Here is a 20,459-nt window from a genome sequence, read left to right on the forward strand (position 1 = left end):
TACTGTGTTCAATGTTTTCTGTTCTTTTCTATTCCATTTTATTTCCTCAAAAATGTGTTGATCATACCCATAAAGTAGATTCCATGACCCATTCATGGGTTTTGACCCAAATTTGAAAGACACTGTAAATTAAGTTGTAGCTTTGTTAGTTTGTAGTTGATGTAGAAGAGTCACCATTAGGGAGGGTAAAACCCATGAATGGAGGAGGTACAGTGTAACCGGTGTGAGAGTGAAGGTTCTGGGAGTGCTGGTGGGGAATGGATACGAAGGGGCGAAGACAGGCAAATACCGGATGGTGAAACTGGATAAAGACATTGGTGGCTCAGGGATTCCAAAGTGGCCCTGAACGTCAAAAGGAAGCAGCCCCACTCTTAACTCCTGTGCCTGTTGAGTCACAGGATTAGACAAAGAAAGGCTGCCAGTTGGACGGCAGCATGAGTGTGGTTTGTATGGACATAGTCAAGGCTCTCTTTTGGAAGGAGCTATAATCAAGGAAATACATTTCATTTAAATAGAAAGTGCTCTGCACGAGAATAGGGAATTCCATAGGACACAACATGGAGGGAACAGAGGTGACCTTGTAGAGAAACGGATGGGGTTCCCTGAGGGAAGGGGTTTATGCCCACAGCGGCTGGGAGAAATAGTTATAGGGGAAGCAGTAAGTAGGGTCATAATTTGAGGGAGGAGCTCAAGGATGAGAGGACGTTGTCTTTTGGGGAGCAGTGCAAGCTGAAGAAGGAAGGACCAGGTACACAGAGGGAAGAGGGGCAAGAGGAAGAGCAGTTTTAACAGTTCAGGGAATGGGCACATTCAGGCAGCTGATCTAAATGAACTTGCTCCGGGGAAGTTTGCTTAGGAATTATTCCTATGCCCAAATGGCGTAGACCAGGGGTCCATGAGTAGATTTCAAGTACTCCACCAACTTGTATAGAAGTTTATTTATAACAGAAATTTAGCATTGATTTAAGGTATGACTGTAGGGAACAGTGACTTTGTCACCAACTGAAGTCACCTGCTCGTATCACATTAAGTTGTTGCAGTATCTCGAAATTCCAGCAATGACCAGAAACAACACGTTATACCAGTCTCTTGTGTCACTCATCATACTTTGAAATTATGATGATTATTAGATTCATTGCTATGTTTTGCTATTCAGTGCTTTATAAAGAAGTACACATATTATTATATCATAGATTCAGAGGGTTTATATTTATATAATATAGTATTAATATATTTATATATAATTTATATTATAAATTAATGTATTTATTAATATGATAAACTTCATAGTCTTGTGTATTTATGTGCAAAGAAAAGGTTGGAAGCTGCTGCCGTAGAAGGATCTCTTCACCCCTGTGGAGATTTGGGGCTTAGAGAGCTGAGGGGTCTTTACAGGTTCTGATCACATGCCTATACGGAGAGTACTTGCAAATGCCTTACTCTGCCTGACAGAAAAGGGACTGGACTCTGTTTCAGGGACCAGCTGTGTGTGTGTGCATGCACGTGTGCATGTGTGTGCGTTCTGAAAAATAAATACATGGATGAGATAGTTCTCTTAAATTTTGCTTTAAATAAGTAGAATTTTAAGCGGTTACATGGAAATATCATATTAATTTGAAGGATAGTCTTATTCTCATTTCTTGTGATAGGATTATCTGGTATTAAAGTTTGGTTATATACCTTCCATTTAGTATGCTGAGAAGAAAGTTACTAAAAAACACTGTATGTTTGTGTATATTCCAAAGGACCGGTGTTTCTTGATCACCGAGATGAGCTTGAAGGAACATACAAGGTTTATTGCCAGAATCATGATGAGGCCATCTCATTGCTGGAAATATATGAGAAGGATGAGAAGATCCAGAAGCATCTTCAGGACTCCTTGGCAGATCTTAAGTAGGAGTTTTGAGCACTTCATTCCATCATAGCTCTTCAGTTCTGCCTTTTGGAAGTCACTCCCGTGTCTATGTTATGGATCTATCATATTTTAAACATAAGTGATACATTATCATAGGTCCTATTATGTAACTTGCCTTTTCCCATTCTGTATCATGGAAATCTTAAGTAGCTTCCTGCTTGTAGTTTTATCCATTAAAATCACTTTTATCTATACACACAAAGTATTAAGTTAGCATTTTCAGGTAAGAAGCTGCCAGGAAGATAGTTTGGTCCAAATGAGAGAAAAGGTAAGAAGATAAAGTCAGTTATTCTTGACCATCAGGTGAGAGTCTCCTGTCTTAGGGAGGCAGGCTATAAGGATATAATATATGTCTAAGTAGGTCAAAGTGAAGTTAAGGGCTTATTGACTTTTTTTAATAGACTAGATATGCCACCATAGACATTCACAATTCCCCTTCTGTCCCATGTGGTTTTTGTCTGCCCAGCTAATAGGCATTAGTTGGACTAACATGTTCTGAGAGGAATGTGAAAATCAGCATCAGTATTTTCTTTAATCAGTTGTTTCTTCTTTTCATGCTCACTGCCCTGTAGGAGCCTGTACAATGAATGGTAAGTTCTTGCCACTTGATGCAGAAGCTCGTTTCATTATTTTCTTCCTTTATAGACAGAAACCTAGAAGTAGACCTGCCTTGCTGTATTTTCCTCCGTAGCACTTACCACCAAATGACACTTCATATAATGTTTGTTTGATTATTGTCTGCCTCTTTCCACTAGGGCAGGGACTTTTTTGGGTCACTACTAAATCCGCAGCACCTAGAACACTGCCTGGTGTTTATTAGGTGCCCAGTAAATGTGAATGAATTAAGTTGGGAAGTAGGGTGAAAGAACGGAGCTATATTAGGAATAACAAATACTACCTGTAGGCCCTGTGTTACTGACAGTTGACTGAAGTCTCTGTTTTTCCTTTTCCTGAAGGGGATGCACAAATTATATTAACCTGGGCTCCTTCCTCATCAAACCAGTGCAGAGAGTAATGCGCTACCCACTGCTGCTGATGGAGTTGCTGAATTCCACCCCCGAGTCCCACCCAGATAAAGTGCCTTTAACCAATGCAGTCCTTGCAGTCAAGGAAATCAACGTTAACATTAATGAATATAAACGTCGAAAGGACCTGGGTAAGAAAAGCATACTTGCTGAAAAGGAGGTATACCCTTGAGAATGTTCTCCTTCTCAAAAGAATTAATTACTTCACCAGAGGTGGACAAGCAGATGGTAGGTAATAGGGCTGTGATGAAGAAATGGTAATAGAATTTGGGGAAAATGAGATAATGGAAGAAAAAAAACAGTGATCATAATAAAAGCACAACCATGCATGTTGGAAATAAGGCACCTGTGATAAAGCTTATAGCAATGAGTCTTTCCTAAGAGATATAAAGACCTATTAGAGAATGGCTGATCAGGATAGTTCCTTCAAGCATGAGTGATTGCCTTCTCAACTCATTGAAGGCAGTCCTCTTCAGTCCATGCTTATGTGTGTTTGCTCCGCACGTCTGGTTGGATATTTCAGTGTTTCCACTTAAGCTAGAACTTTGTTGTGTTCTTTCAGAAGACCCGGGTTTGCCCGCCTCCCTGGTCCCATCAGTCCTGCCTCTGGTCTGTGCCCCTCCCCTCCCCCACAGAACTGTGCAGTCAGTTGCCAAACACCCTCTCTTTCTTTATAATATAGAACAAACTGAACCATTTCTTTTGTCTCATCAAATCTCTTGTTGAGGCTTTGATTTTGAACACTCAATGAGTATAGCATGGTGACCATGCTAAACTGATTTATTATTCATATCCTCAAAGAATCTATAATATAGCCTCTTTGCCTGTCTCTCCACTAATCTCCATATTTATCTAAAATCATTTTTCCCTTCCGCTTCAGCCATGACACCCGTGTTTAATGTTGACTGTGGATGTTAAAGCTCTCTGGCCATCTGGCCTTTTGTCTTGGTTCATATCTCCTCATGTAATGTCATCTTAATCTCCTACAACAGTAAAGTGTGCCTTTTTGCTACCACCCAGCCTTCCCTTGCTACCCTTTTACTCTTATTTCCAGGCTTTTCTGCAAACTGTGCCTGATGCATGACACATAGATTAATCAAAAACTCCTGCATAGCATTTCACTATGAGACGATTGTATATAAATATCTTGTTTGTATATGAGACCATTTAAGGTGGTCTTGTAAGTCAGGTACTGTTACTTTCTACATCTTATTGGAAAGGAAAATGGGGCTCAGAGGAGTTAAGTGGCTTATTTAAGGCCACACCTTTTTTTGGCCGTACCCCATGGCTTGCAGGACTTTAGTTCCCTGACCAGGAATTGAACCCAGGCCCTGGCAGTGCAAGTGCAGAGTCCTAACCACTGTACCACCAGGGAATTCCCTAAGGCCACACCTTGATGAAATGACAGACCCAGGCACTGAACTCAGGTTTCCTTGACTCCAAATCTTAGGCTCTGTTCCTTACACCTCTGCGACCTTCCTTCCTTGTCTCTAACCTTCTCCAGTCTGCGCACAGTCTCTGCTGTTCTCCAGGTATCTGATCTGTCCATAAATGGTGATTTGGATTAACGTTTTGCGTACTCAGTTATAAGCTCATTGAAAACAAGCACTAGCTCTAGTTTGGGTTGTTAGTCTCATTTGTAGTCTGTCCATGCTCAGAAGAGGGCTTTCTTCACTCACCAATTTGACTCACTCCCCAGTCCTCAAGTACCGAAAGGGTGATGAAGATAGCCTCATGGAGAAAATTTCTAAACTGAACATCCACTCCATCATCAAGAAATCCAACCGGGTTAGCAGTCACCTGAAGCACCTCACTGGCTTTGCCCCACAGGTGAGGTTCCTGCGCTTGAAGGTTCAGCCTGTCTTTGGCTGCTTTTCAGGGCTCCACGGGGCAGCCTGCATGGTGTGAATTGGCAAGATTCCCCTCTTAGTACCTCCCCTGGTGTTTGCTAGCTGGTGGATACAGGACCCTGCAGCTACTGTTCGTTTAAATCCATCCACCCAACCCTCCATCCGAGCCTTGGTGAGCTGCTTACAGTGTGTATAAAGGCAAATCAGGAGGCCAAATCGGTCACCATGTAATAGTTATCATGGTTTTAGACACCCCTAAGGAGCTATAATCTATTTGGGGAGACAAAATTAAAATTGTAGACATGTTAAGCTAGAAGGGATTTCAGAGATCACCTTGTTCAACACCATATTGTCACACATGAGGAAATGTAAAGTCTAAGGTTTGAGTGATTTGTAAAACAGTTATCAACAGAGTAGATCCAGTCTCCAGACTTCATGCACTGAACCATGTGTATGTGATACAGTGGGTGGAAAATACCAGCTAAAGAATCAGTTGCTAAGCTTTGTAGTTTGTTCTCTACACGCTGTGGTACTTAAAAAAACTGGAGCTCCGTGAGAGTGTGTTTCATGTTGGCAAGAGATTTAATCTGAGTCTTAAAGGAGAGGGGCAGGTTTGGCATAGGGAGAGAGGAGGGCAAACCAGGCAAGGCAACAATACTGGTGAAGCAAACAGCCTGACCAGCAAAGGGTTTCCATCAGGAACAGAGGGGGTCAGTTAGAGCCAGGAGGGCCTGTGTGTACTTAGGAGCTCTGTCAAATCCAATTCAGTATGATTCAGGGAAACATCAAAGGCTTAAAATTTAAACAAAAGATGCTTTAAGAAAGATCTTATTTTGCCAATAAGATCTATTGAGGGAGAGTCCCAATTTGCTAACAGCACTTTTTTATTTTGAACAGATTAAAGATGAAGTATTTGAAGAAACAGAGAAAAACTTCCGAATGCAAGAAAGATTGATCAAATCTTTTATCCGAGACCTGTCTCTCTACCTCCAGCATATCCGGGTGAGTAAAGACATCACTCTCATTAGAATCATGTACAGTGGGGAATTCCCTGGTGGTTCAGTGGTTAGGACTCGGTGCTTTCACTGCTATGGGCCTGGGTTCAATCCCTGGTCAGGGAACTAAGATCCCAGCCAAAAAAAAAAAGGAATCACATATGGTATAATTCCATCCGCTCTCCTGTTCATCCGCATATTGCTTAATGAATGTGGAATAACCTGGACTCAAATGACCAGTATGCCATGACAGACTTTTTATTGGGATTCTTACAGATATAACTACTGAACGAATATCCTCCTGTTATTGTTTTATTTATTTATTTGGTTGCAGCAGGTCTTAGGTGCGGCAGGTGAGCAAGTTTTGGCTCGTCAGCTCCTTAGTTGCGACACGTGGGCTCCTTAGTTGTGGCTCACGAACTCTTAGTTGTGGCATGAGTGTGGGATCTAGTTCCCTGACCAGGGATCAAACCTGGGCCCTGTGCGTTGGGAGCGTGGAGTCTTAACCCCCCTGTGCCACCAGGGAAGGCCCTCTTACAGGTTATTTAAAAGTTAAACAATGTCAGAAGATCAGCACTGTTGTATTCATAGTAAAGGGACCTAGCTCTTTCCTTCCTCTCTTTCGAGCTTCATCACCCTTTTTTCCCCCTGTCTCCTGTACCCAGTTATAGAAGAAGCACTTGTGACAGTTCATTTTGTCAAAATCATTTTGAAGATCAAATAGTAAGAGAATGGTTCCTGTGGGGTGTGCTTCCTAATAATAATATTTATTTACAACTGTACATAGGCCTCTAAGGTTGTTAGAGCCACGAATAGGTCCTAGAGAGTTGCAAGAACTTGGGAGATCAGGCGGGCCCTGGTCTTCCTTCCCTCAGGCAGTGCTTCCTTCATGAAATCAGAACCAGGACTAGAATCCTTTCTCTTAAAACCCGTAATTTCTCTGTTGATTTAATAGAATAGTGTTTATATAAGTATACCATGTACCCCTGTCCCTCACACAGGAAAATCTCATCCCATGAAACAAATAATTTCCTTTAAAAGAGATCCTTTGCTTTTTAAAAATCATTATTGTTATTTTTTTTTTAAGTAAAATGGTACAAAATTCAAAAACTACCAAAGGGATAAGTATAAAGTAAAAATAACTCCTCCCCCTCCCCTGTCTCCTAGTCATCTATAGAGGCGGACACATCTATCAGATTCTTCTGTCAGAGATATGTGTGTGAGGGAGAGAGAGACACACACACACACGCACTGTTGAGCACCTTGGGTTTTGCATTTTGGAAATCGTTCCATATTTGCACACACAGAGCTGCCTTGTTCTTTTTTACAACTGCATAGTATTTAATTGTTATGGACATGCCATAATAAATTTAACTAGTCCCCATCGATGGATGTTTAAGTTGTTGCAAAAAGTTAGAAACATTGGCACGAGAAATATCCTTGCATGTAGATCATTTTTCTGATCTATGTGAGTATATCTGAAGGCCAGAGTACTAGATTTTCTGAGCCAAATCATAAAGCAATGCAAATTTCATAGATATCATACCAGTGAAAACTCCCCACCAGCAATGTATGAAACAGTTTCCCCACCCCTTGCTAACAAACAGTGTTATCAAAATCAAAATGTCTTATCTTTGCTGGCAAGAAAGGTAAAAATTGCTATTTTAATATAGTTTGAATTTACATTTCTCATATTATGAATGAAGTTGAGGATATTTTTGTATGTTTGAATCATTATATTTCTTTTTCTGTGATTTGTCTATATTTGGGGGCACTTATTTATTGATTTATTGTTCTTTTTCTTATTGACTGGTAATACCTTTGTATATGTTGGAGAAAATAGCCCTTCTTCTGAGTTGCTGGCTTACAAATACCCCCTGCCCCAGTTTGTTGACTTTTGAATTTGCTTAAAATGTTTTCTCTGTGTAGAAGAGTTTTATTTTTGTGTAGTCTAACTAAACTTTTATGGTTTCTTAGTTCTGTGTCATACTTTAAAAGGTCTTTTCCATTCCAAGATAATTTTAAAAAGATGTCCTATGTTCCAGTACTTTTATCATTCTATTTTTTTATATTAGTCAATCTAGCTGGAATTTATATTAGTATATAGGAATCCAACTTTTTGTTTTTTATCTAGTTACCTGTCATTATCATTTATTGAGTAATACCCACTGATTTGAAGTGCTTCCGACACTTCTTTTAAATAGCAAACTCTCTCCATTCATGTTTTGAAAATGTGATCAAGTAAAATTGAGGGCTTATAAGACTTTCCAGGAACACATTGGCTTAAAGTGAGAGATTTGACCAAGTATGGTTCCCTTGCCTTAGGACTTTACCCTACAATTCCTCTAATTTTGATATCTCCCTATTGGCTATTTTCTCCCCATGTTATCTAAATGTGTAGCAAGTATACACCTGAGCACCCAACTCTTAAAAGGCTTGTCTCCCTAGCAATGGGTGACAGCCCTTGGACGGGCAGGTCGGTTTGGTTCTGACTGCTAACTGCTATCTAGGATGAATGATGGAGGCTAGAAGTTCTGTCTGGTCTTACCTGTGTTTGTAACTGGCTGCAGGAATCGGCATGTGTGAAGGTGGTGGCTGCCGTGAGCATGTGGGATGTGTGCATGGAGAAGGGACACAGAGACTTGGAACAGTTCGAGAAGGTGCATCGCTACATCAGTGACCAGCTCTTCACAAATTTTGTAAGTGACTCTTCAGCCCACTTTTTTCAGGCTGGGTCTCTTCCCAGGGTTCTCTCTAACATCCAGCTCATGGAAAAGTTAATTCCATAGAGACACGCTTCCATGGACCAGGAATCCTAGTGTTCTTTAGCTAAGTTCATATCAGAATTTTATATTCAGAACCTGACTTTCAATCAGCTGAAAGGACAGATAGGACCTGCATGTATGCAAACAGATTTTTTTTTTTTTTGCGGTATGCGGGACTTTCACTGTTGTGGCCTCTCCCGCTGCGGAGCACAGGCTCCGGATGCACAGGCTCAGGGCCATGGCTCACGGGCCGAGCTGCTCCGCAGCATGTGGGATCTTCCCGGACCGGGGCACGAACCCATGTCCCCTGCATCGGCAGGCGGACTCTCAACCGCTGCGCCACCAGGGAAGCCCTGCAAATAGATTTTTTTATAATTGTGATCAGCCCAGTTTCAGGGGATAAAGGAAAACCAGGAAATTTAATCTGGTATCACTACTGATAACTGATCAAAAGAAAATAACTAAAGAACTAATAACTTAAAACGGAATATTTTTGCATAGTTAAGAGAGTAACAAACAGATTTTTGAAATGGCACAAACTATTTTGTAAAGACTACTAAATGCCAAATTGCTTGGGAAATTCTAAATATATATTCTATATATATCTCCTGAGTAGAAGTGGGTGGGCTTTGATAGTTTCTTGGAGATCTCTGGATGCTTGAAGCATCTTTAGAAAACATTGGGGGAACTTGGGGGAACATACGGTTATTCTAACAGTAGCATCTTATTAAAAGTAATTTACTAAGCACCTGTTTATGTTCTTTTGTGTCAATATTGTGCCCTCTATGTCTATCCCTCTAGAAAGAATTAGACAAAAACTTTTGAAAAGTGAAAACAGATTATTACTAAGTAGTTATGAGTAGAAGAGGTATGATGGGTGTGTGAAAGTTTCTCTACCCCAGATTATGTAACAACTAAATCTTTTTAAAATTTATTTCTTATTGATGTATAGTTAAATTACAGTGTTATGTTAATTAACTTCTGTACAGCAGAGTGACTCAGTTACACATATATATGCATTCTTTTTTATATTCTTTTCCATTATGGTTTTTTTTTACACCAAAGAAAAATTTATTAAAGTATAGATTACTGGTTATTTAAAAATACATGAGAAAAGACAAACATACAAAGGCATTATCATACAACTGATTCCTAAACTCAATACTTTTGAAATACAAAACAATGATCATTACCTCCAAAAGTCAGTTTGAAACAAATTGACTTTTAAGTTGGTATTATAATTCTTTTCACTCAGTTTTGCTTACAAATGTTCTAGGTTTTTCAGTTTCATCACATATCAGAACTTTTTTTTGACATGTTTACTTCTCAAAGTAGAATATAGTTATTTCTTGCAATTAATGTCAGCAACTATAGAAAGCTTCTCTTAAGTCACAAGGATTCAATATGGTTGCTGCTTTGGAAATAGTTACCATTCTGAGTTATCTATACTAAGACTCGTGCATTGACAGGCAAAATATTAATGGGCAAAGTATGGAGATTGAGAGCAGGAGGACTAAGGAAAGATACCTTTTACTGCAGACCTGCTAAAAAAAGACTCCATTATTTACTCTGATAGTATTGCTAGAGAAGCAGTTTCTGCCAGATCACAGGTTGGCTATGTAGTTGTCCATTTTAAATTTCCAACGCTAAAGAATGGCAGACTTCAACAATTCGATTGCTCAACCAAATAAGCAGAACTTTAAGTTACCATATACTTTAATTATGAGAAATAAATTATTTTCTTAATTGGTTTAGCAGCCTTGTACCTGGAAAGGCAGCAAAACCCACTTTGTTCCAAAATTAGAAGGCCGCCTCAGAGGCTGCGTCTAAGGTGCCTGACTACCTTCTATCATCCATGAGTCGTGAAGGTGGACCTTCCTGAACTCAGTAACTTAATAAATCCATCAACACAGTGTTGAGCCTGCAAAACCAAAAAAGTACATTCGTAAGGTAGGAATTGGTTTGTATAAAACAAGAGGGATATATCCTCTTAGATAACACAAGAGGAATATGCATGGTAATAAAAACAATCTATAATAAACTTGTAAAGAAATGATTCTGGTTTACATGTAACTCTGCTTAAACTGACCATGACTGAATGATTAAACATTTTCTTCTCCTAACATAACGCCCATTCATTATAAGCTAAGCTGGACTTGGTTTCTTATAAATCTCTTATTTCCTTGGATTTATCTACTACACCCTTACTTTATAGCCATTTAACTAAAGCCCCTCGTCAGAAGGATACCAGATTCATTAAACAGAGGCATCTTCTTGTAAGAATCTGCACTTCAAAACAGCCTCTGAAGCACCCGCAGCCGGCTCTCCAGTGCAGCTACCTCTCATTTCACATTATCACAGAGACAGTGCAGTTTACTAACCACTCCCTCCTTACGGAAGACTCAGTAGCTGTAAAAAATTTTTGTTCATTTCAGAACACATTTCAATACTTATTAATTCCAAAGATCCGAACACCATGTAGCTGTGGCATTTTGGGAATTAGCACACTCAGGAGAGAAGCTGTGTTTAAGATGAAGTGAGTTGGATCATACTTCATATCGAAACTTGTCAGAAAATATAGAATTATTGGAGAAATTGTGAAAGACTTCCTTGAAGATGTAAGCTGTACTCCATAGTCCAGTTGTTCCCAATGAGTTAGGAGCCTCGCTTTACCCTGGTCAGGAGTTTCAAATGGTGTTCCTTTTACTGCATGCAGAAATACATACATGCCCAGATTATGTATAACATTTGTTAAGGTCCAAGCAACAGGAACACTGAAGAAGGGAATACTGAGTAAAACGATATGAAGCAAGCCAACTCCCAAAGCATATGTCAGCCACATATCCCGGCTGTTCATTACATGGGTATTTGGATTCACCTCACTCTGGGCAGCTCCAACATTCATGTTTGCGCCGCCACCCCACTCCCGGCGGCTGGCTGGCTCAGAGCAGTATCAGCTCCGCGGTGGCTGCAGGGCTAACGGCGGCATCTCCTCCATTATGGTTTATTGCAGGATATTGAATATAGTTCCCTGTGCTACACAGAGGGAGCTTATTGTTTGTCCATTCTCTGTATACCAGTTTGCATCTGCTAATCCCCAATCCCAATCCAAGCCTCTCCCACCTCCTTCCCCCTTGGCAGCCACCAGTGTATTCTCTATGTCACTGATTTTGTTTCTGTTTCATAGATAGGTTCATTTGTGTCATATTTTATTTATTTATTTATTCTTGGCTGCATTGGGTCTTTGTTGCTGCACGCGTGCTTTCTGTAGTTGCAGAGAGTGGGGGCTACCCTTTGTTGCAGTTCATGGGCTTCTCATTGGGTGGCTTCTCTTGTTGTGGAGCACAGACTCTAGGTGCATGGGCTTCAGTAGTTGTGGCACGCAGGCTTAGTTGCTCCGCGGCATGTGGGATCTTCCCAGACCAGGGCTCGAACCCGTGTCCCCTGCATTGGCAGGCAGATTGTTTAACCACTACGCCACCAGGGAAGTCCTGTGTCATATTTTAGATTCCACGTATAAGTGGTATCATGTGTTATTTGCTTTTTCTTTCTGACTTACTTCACTTAGTATGATAATCTCTGGTTGCATCCGTGTTGTTGCAGATGGCATTATTTTGTTCTTTTTATGGCTGAGTAGTATTCCATTGTATATATGTACCACATCTTCTTTATCGATTCACCTGTCAACAGACATTTAGGTTGTTTCCATGTCTTGGCTATGGTGAATAGTGCTGCTGTGAACATAGAGGTGCATGTATCTTTTTGAATTATGGTTTTGTTTGGGTATATGCCCAGGAGTGGGATTGTTGGGTCATATGGTAATTCTATTTTTAACAACTAAATATTAAGTTAAATTCAAGTTATATATAGACACATACACGCAAGTGATACCAGACAGATGGTCACAAATGGGTTGTAATGCAAACATCATGTTCATGTATGTAGTTTAGCATTTATCAACTATGCAGCTATTTTGCACACTGTTTGGCGTGAGCAAATAGTTGGGTGAAGAGTTACAAGCTGAGAAGCTTTGTAGAATATGTGCGTACATCTGGTGTCGGATCTGCATGGGTTTAGCTTGTGCACTAGGAGCAAAGCAGGTGGTACAGGACATAACAAAATCCACCTGAAGATAGTTTTGAGCATAACAAATTCGGGACACTGAACGCCATGCCTTTCTCGTCCCCACAGAAGGAGAGGACAGAGCGGCTGGTCATCTCTCCCCTGAATCAGTTACTGAACATGTTCACGGGGCCCCACAAGCTGGTGCAGAAACGCTTTGACAAGCTTCTGGACTTCTATAACTGTACAGAACGGGCAGAGAAGCTGAAGGACAAGAAGACCCTGGAGGAGCTGCAGTCGGCCCGGAACAACTACGAGGCCCTGAACGCCCAGCTGCTGGACGAGCTGCCCAAGTTCCATCAGTATGCGCAGGGCCTCTTCAGCAACTGTGTGCATGGCTACGCCGAGGCCCACTGTGACTTCGTGCGCCAGGCGCTGGAGCAGCTGAAGCCGTTGCTCTCGGTGAGGCCCGCCCTCCCCATGGAGAGGTAGAATCCCAAGTTCTCCTGGAGTTTTTCTGGGAATACACAGCCAGGTTGTCAGAGACATTATTAAACTAGGTAGATTAAGTATGTCACTGGGTCAGGCCTGTCGGGAATCAGAATTCTTGATCCCTTGATGGAGCCGGGGAACCTGTGGCCTTTAAATGGCTCTCTTTCCACCCTGAGAGATCCCGGAGGAGCCAGCCAGCTTGGGCTGCGGGCACTGGGCTGCGGTGTTGGTGGCTTACACTTGAGGAGTTTTAAGGAGACTGTGCCAGTCTTGGGATCGTTCACGTGTGTTCTCTTCTTTCCTCTGTCTCTGGTCTCCCTGTGCATGGACTCCAGTTACTCAAAGTCACCAGCAGGGAAGGGAACCTGATTGCCGTCTTCCATGAGGAGCACAGCAGGGTCCTGCAGCAACTCCAGGTTTTCACCTTCTTCCCAGAATCTCTTCCTGCCACCAAGAGGTCATTTGAGAGGAAAACTATGGAGCGCCAGTCCACCCGAAAGCCACTCCTGGGCCTGGTGAGTGGAACTGGAGAGGCTCATATGGCCTGGTGGTTAAGGTGTGAACTCCTGAGTGAGACCGCCTGGGTTCAGATCCCAATTCTGACAATGACTCACTCTGTGTCCTTGAGCAAGTGCTTCATTGGTTTCCTCATGTCTAAAACACAGATAATAGTTATACCTACATCATAGAGTTGTTTTGAGATTCAAATGAGTTAAAATATGTAAAACACTTGGACGTTGCCTGACACCATTATTAGTTAGCATTATTCAAGTAAGCTATTATCATCATCATTATTATTAATATTGATGGACTCAGCTCTGTCTCTACAGATGAGCAATTTAATAGGAGTTTAAATATTTTATTATAATTGGAGAATAAAGGTTATTGAGTTCAAATCTATCATGCTCTCATTCATTCCTTCACTCACTATCACTAGGCACCACTAGTGTGCCTCCTGGTACAGACTTCACAATGCCCTCTGAAAAGCATTCTTGGATCCTATCCTATACAATGAAAGGAGTTAGTAAAGGATTAATATTAGTACTTTGATCAGTGAAAGGAACTGGCTTAAGGGTATGTTAATTCTGCCAGGCTCCGTATTTTTGATCATGTATTGGAAAAGGTGGTTATCTGATACACTGCCGAACAGTTAATGGCTGACCACTTTTTAACCTGGAGTTACTTTCTTTTTGAACTCGATTCTTGCATATTCTGAAAAGTACGGTAAGATATACCAGATTATATGGGGTAAAAACCTAAAAGACTGCTGATTTATCTGTGCTTACAATATTTTTGCCCCATGTAATCCCATAGACATTAATTTATGTGATCTAAAAGAGGAAATCAGATTTTTTAATCACGTTTACTTTTTATTTTTATGAATATTGTTTTTATAGATATGAAGTCTAGATAAGGAAAGTCTCAGTTGTTTAGATTCATACAGTAAAATACAAGAAGACCTACTCATATTACTTAGATATTTTGATTCTTTAGGTGGCACTTTAATCACATATTTTTGTTACAGGATAACAGATATAAAACTAAGGGTGTGTTAAATTTTCTTACTACAAAGGCACCAAAACGTGACCCAAGAGATTACAGTTTTTACCTGTAGCCACATGGACTGACTCAGGCGCAAAGGCATCTGATGGGAGTAGGGAGCTGGCTGTCATTGCCTCCACTTCTGAGACTGACAGCATACGGGATTAAATAGAGCTGCTGGGATAACGGCCAGGAAGGGGTTTTGATGATTATATTTCTTTTTTTGTTTTTTTTTTGCGTTATGCGGGCCTCTCACTGTTGTGGCCTCTCCCGTTGTGGAGCATAGGCTCCAGACGCGCAGGCTCAGTGGCCACGGCTCACGGGCCCAGCCGCTCCGCGGCATGTGGGATCTTCCGGGACCGGGGCACGAACCTGTGTCCCCTGCATCGGCAGGCAGACTCTCAACCACTGCGCCACCAGGGAAGCCTGATGATTGTATTTCTTATATTGCCTTTCAGCCAAGTTACATGCTTCAGTCGGAAGAACTCCGGGCCTCCCTCTTGGTAAGGTATCCCCCTGAAAAGCTCTTCCAAGCAGAACGGAACTTCAATGCTGCCCAGGACCTGGACGTCTCACTTCTGGAAGGTGACCTGGTGGGCGTGATTAAGAAAAAGGACCCCATGGGCAGCCAGAACCGCTGGCTGATTGACAATGGAGGTAAGAACAGTAGGCGACAGATTACTGTAACTCTGAATGAGGAAAGAGTGATTTGGGCTGTGCCTGAATCCTGGGTAGGCCAGAGAAAAATATGAGAGTGTTCGGTTAAAGGGAAAAGCAACCTTAAAAGTTGTCTCCATCTCGAGAGAGTGTAATGCTCAAGTCATTACTGAAACAAAACCAGTCTTTGATTTTGTTTTTGTTTTTTTTAAAAATTCCAGAGGAGACTCCATTACTTACCTTGCAAGATCTTGCCTTGCTTTACCTTTACAGACAGTGAATCCTGCCTGAAGGGTCCTTTGCCCTCTCGATTCTAACCTGAGTGAACCACAAGTTCTGTAGGTGTGTTTTGTGAGCATATGAATTTAAAACCTTTAAGAAGGGGTTGTTTGCTTTTTGAGTTACCCCTGCCCCCAACCAACAAACAATTTTACTTCATGACTATTTAGGGAATGACTTTAAAAACAGCTTACAGCTTTTTTTTCTGTTGGGAGTGGGGGTGGGGAAGGCATACAGAATTTTTTTTTCAACGTACAAAGAAGAATAATGAATAACAATTCCAAAATCTGAAAAGCTTTGAAATATCAGAGGTTTTTTTTTCAGAACTAATTTGCCAAAACCTGCCCTGATCTGAACTCATTTGGTGACAAAACCTGAACAAATGATGTGAGGCTGTTTATGATCATTACTCTTCCCTTTTGGTGTGACTAGTCGCATACGTTTTGCTACAGAAACATGAATGGGTTTGACTATGGGGTGTTGACCCAGACCCTGCTGGGTATATCATGAAATCTATAGTATACTTAATTACCTTTCCTAAATCCCCAAATCTGAATTCCAAAACACATCTGGCCCCGAGTGTTTTAGAAAAGGATTGTGGGCCTCTATAATAAACATCTATGTTCATACCACAAGAACTGAAAATTTTAACATTTCTCAGTTTCTTTAAAAGTGTTGTGTGGATTTTTTTCTCCTCCCTCAGCCCCCTGCTCTGCTTACCCAAAATAGTAAAGATTGAAGTGGGAAAGGAAGGACGAAGGATGGGGCCCCCAGGGTGATGACAGGTGAGAGCCACTGATAGACAGATGAACTCCTAGTGAAGATCCAGGATGTTTGAGCCCCCCCTGTCCTTGGGGTTCTTCCTTATCTGCTAAATCCTGCTGAGTAAAGTGGTAGCCAGAAGCTCATAGCATCAGCTCTTAGACCCTCCACCCCTTGGCATCTGCTCAGGGGACTCCTCCCCATTGCCCAGCAGATAGAACAAGTGCAGGCTGGCCTTTTTTTTAGGTCCAGGAAACACTCTGAAGATCAAGACAGAGATGGCCCTTGCTCAAGTCGAGGTTACATACTCTGGGTCCCTGCCTTAACAGATAATTCTTTCCTAATAAATATAACAATTTTTCCTATGGATTAGGGATCTCAATCCCTAATCTATGCTTAAAAGTTTTAGCTGAGGGCCCTCTCTGTCCTCATCTTAGGCAGTTTATTGATATGAACATGTGTTCGATGTGTATTCTAACTAATGTAAGCAGCTAGTTCCCACAGGATTCCCACCTCATTCCTAAACCAGGGACAGATTCAAGTGTGTGGTTGGAGAGGGCAGGGAGGCATATCCGAGGGCCTCTGTCATGCTGAGGATGGTTTTTAAAATCCCTTTTTACCACACTCGATGGACAATTGAACACATCCTTAGTTAAGTCTTCCCCTTAGCCTTTGTTCCCATGGTCTGGCCCTTCTGTTTTCTTCATCTACTCATGCTCACTCAGACATGTGGTCTGTGGTTGTTTATGTTACTGTCTCTTAATTCTCAGCAAAGCCCCTTGTCACTCACCTGTGGTGCGGTTGTAATAGGTGTGAACTGGCAGGAGGCCACAGCATCTTGTCTCTACCACCCACATTGTGCCCTGGGATGGTGTCTGTTCTGTTGGTCTCTAGGAATCTTATTTTGTCTCACTATTGACCTTAAACCATAGTTTCTTCTCTCCTGATTTCCTCCACCCTCCTCCTCCCACGAAAAGCTCTTCATGTTTGTTTTTCCTGCCCGCAGTCACCAAAGGCTTTGTGTACAGCTCCTTCCTGAAGCCCTACAATGCACGCCGCAGCCACTCCGACGCCTCCGTGGGCAGCCACTCCTCCACTGAGTCGGAGCACAGCAGCTCCTCCCCCAGGTTCCCCCGGCGGCAGAACAGCGGCGGCACCTTGACCTTCAACCCCAGCAGTGTGGCCGTGTCCTTTAGCTCAGGGCCTTCCCAGAAACAGCCTCCAGACACATCTTCACTGACGGAATTTGACCAAGGAACTCTCAGCGCATCCTTGAACTCAGAGAGCAGCCCTTCCAGATGCCCCTCGGACCCAGACTCCCCCTCCCAGCACGGGCCCTGGGATTCGGTAGACGCTGCCAGAGACCTTCAGCAGCCTGCTCCCACTCTGAGGAGCTCCCGAAACCCCAGGCATCCAGAAATGGCTGCTTACTCCGTGCCAGGGCGAAATGGGCAGGGTAGAGACCTCCTCGTAAAAGGATGTGCAAGAACAGCCCTGTCTCTGGATGACAGAAACGGACAGCTGGAAAACAGCGAGGCGGAAGGCAACCAGGTGAGTGCGGCCTGGGTACTGTGGTTACTGCACCTGAGCAGATGCAGGTGATGCCCTCCCAGGAGTGGGTGAGTCAGAGGCTTTCCCAGGGCCTGGGGGTGACCTGGAGATGGGCTCGCAGACAAATCCTTAAAGCGTTTGTGGAAACTCGCTGCTGTAAGAGTGGGCAGCTCCACCCCTTCTGGGCCCTTCCCTGGCTGACTTCACAGGCTGTTGTGTCTTGGGGCATTTACAGGGTTTTACCATGAAGCTTTTCCCACTCTTCCAGTGTGCTGATTTTTCCATTGTATAAAGTCTGCTGTTTAACTCGTCCACTTAGTTTTTTATTCAAATAACTATATGTTTATTTCTAGAATTCAGAAATAAAAATCTGGCTCTGTTTCAGTTTTTCCTGTTCTTTTCATAATGGCCTGCTCTTGTCTTTGTATCTTAAACATTTTAAACCTACATATTTTAAAGCCACTTTCACATCCACAGCTGAGGAATCCCTGGCCACCTGCCTCTTGCCTTTGCTCACTTGCAGCAGTGAGTCTCTGTGTGTGTCTTACCTTCGTCTGTGAGCTCTCTGTGGTTCTGTTACAAACCACAGCCCAGGACGCACATCCCAGCTCTGGACCCACCAGCAGGCAGTTTTTCTAGATGTGATAAGGGAGGAAATGGCCCTTTCTTAGATTCTGACTTTGTGCAAGGAGCTCACTTCTAGCGTCATAAGCTCCAGTTCCTGAGCAGGTCCTAAACCCCAGCCTTCGGGTGTGTATTCATCCCTGTGCCCCTGCGGGCCTCCTGACTTCTCCTTTTGATCACTGAATACCACCCTTGCTTTGCATGATAGCTTTGTTATGGGCACCTAGAGAGCATCCTTTCTCACTTTGAGGTTAGTTGTGTTTTGGGTTTTTTTTTAAGTTTTTTAAATTCAGAATTTCTGTGTTAGGGGTATGGAAGGGCATCCTTGTGTCTCATCCATCTTCCATGCTGACTGCAGCTTCTTTCACTCTTTAAGGCAACTCTGAAAGTAAAAATATGTGAATTTTGGTTTTCTTTAAATCTGACCTGTTCATTGGGGTAGCCACAAGCCGTATGTAGCTATTTAAGTTAGGTAAAATTAAACAAAATTTAAAATTAAGTTCTTTCATTTCACTAGGCATATTTCAAGTGTTCAATGGCCATGTGGCTAAGGGCTGCCATATTGCATGGTGCAGATACAGATGGTCCCCATCACCACAGGAAGTTCTGTTGGGCAGCTTTGCTCTAAGCTGTTTCCCATTTCCTAACTCACTTTCTCTTCCTCACACAGGTCTATTTTGCTGTCTATACCTTCAAGGCACGGAACCCAAATGAGCTGAGTGTGTCAGCCAATCAGAGACTCAAGATCCTGGAGTTTAAAGATGTTACAGGAAATACAGAATGGTGGTTAGCCGAAGTTAATGGGAAGAAGGGCTATGTTCCATCCAATTATATCTGCAAAACTGAGTACACCTGAACCTGTTCTGCCTCCCATTCAACCTTGCTGCCTTTGCTTCCTTCTGCTGAAGGGTCCTGTTGTCCACTGAGAGGGCGCCTGCTCTTGAGACACTGGCCCTGCCTGCATGGCTTAACCATGGCACAGTAGGGCACAAGATAAGTCTTGCTCTCTTTGATTGGGCTGTCAACCTTGATGCTTGCTAGAATTTCTAGAATTTGAAATGGACCCTGGGGCTTGCAAGTGATTCAGTGACCGTGAGAAGAGAGGCCAATCCTGGGGTCAGCTTTTGGAAACGAGAAATTTCCAGTCAGAAGACCAGTATCCAATATATGCTGGAAGCTGTGCTATAGCATTAGAAGAAGTTGGTGTTGGTTGTGCCATACTGAGTTTGGGGTGGCCCCATGCGCCATGATCGACTGACTGGAAACCGACTTGGATGAAAAGAATTCTCTGGGAGCCCTTTCAGGCTGCGCCTCTGCATGTGGCAAGGAGTTTGTCGACCTTGTACCAAATCTGGTGTTTTAAAACCTCAGTGTCTGGCACACATTCACACACACACCCCTTATTTCTAAAGGTCCCTAAAACGCTACCACCTGTAATCTTTTCTTATTTATTTCACTGCACTTCCAGATTGCTTGGGCAAAATTCAACTACTTTCTTTCTCCTTTTAAAAAATGCTTAGGGTCTTTCTTTTCCTTGAACCTTCATCTGAAAGGTTCTCTTCCTGTTAGGTGCTATCCTCCACACCTTGCTGACAGTCATCCTACTTTATATGGTCTGTGCGTGATAATGTCTCCTGGTCTCTCTCCTGAAGCTCAATATCTGATAGACTCTCCTAGGAGAACAGGATCAGAGCTCCCGCCATTTCATTAGAGGGACTCATTCTGCGATGGGCTGAAGCCAGTCTAGCCTGCTGGGAGGCTGGATGCCTCTCCTCTTCATCCAAGCACACTACTGTCCACAGATGCAGAAAACATAACGCGTGTGTCTTATTTGAATTCGGATAAGCAGTCCCAGAAGTAGCTTATCCTAGACTTGGAAATAAGCATTTCCTGTTTCATCAGCCCCCGTGCTTCAGAGACCGCGGTCTAAGCCAAACAGA

The 20,459-nt window shown here is 42.5% G+C and overlaps 1 protein-coding gene and 1 pseudogene across 2 annotated transcripts in view; one reads left to right on the forward strand and one right to left on the reverse strand.

The window, feature by feature from the left end:
- The window catches only part of DNMBP (dynamin binding protein), a 74,564-nt gene extending 55,189 nt beyond the window's left edge, over positions 1–19,375 (forward strand). For both annotated transcript variants that reach the window (XM_065894122.1, XM_065894123.1), the window contains 11 exons: positions 1,746–1,893; positions 2,488–2,505; positions 2,872–3,071; positions 4,640–4,770; positions 5,688–5,792; positions 8,356–8,484; positions 12,742–13,074; positions 13,440–13,619; positions 15,105–15,303; positions 17,351–17,895; positions 19,190–19,375. In XM_065894122.1, coding sequence (XP_065750194.1) covers positions 1,746–1,893; positions 2,488–2,505; positions 2,872–3,071; positions 4,640–4,770; positions 5,688–5,792; positions 8,356–8,484; positions 12,742–13,074; positions 13,440–13,619; positions 15,105–15,303; positions 17,351–17,895; positions 19,190–19,375 — 2,174 coding nt within the window. The remainder of the gene's footprint in view (positions 1–1,745; positions 1,894–2,487; positions 2,506–2,871; positions 3,072–4,639; positions 4,771–5,687; positions 5,793–8,355; positions 8,485–12,741; positions 13,075–13,439; positions 13,620–15,104; positions 15,304–17,350; positions 17,896–19,189) is intronic.
- LOC136136148 (ORM1-like protein 1 pseudogene) lies at positions 10,994–11,455 on the reverse strand (annotated as a pseudogene).
- Positions 19,376–20,459: the final 1,084 nt, after the last annotated feature.

This window comes from Phocoena phocoena, chromosome 16 (genome assembly GCF_963924675.1).
Source record: "Phocoena phocoena chromosome 16, mPhoPho1.1, whole genome shotgun sequence".
NCBI lineage: Eukaryota > Metazoa > Chordata > Mammalia > Artiodactyla > Phocoenidae > Phocoena > Phocoena phocoena.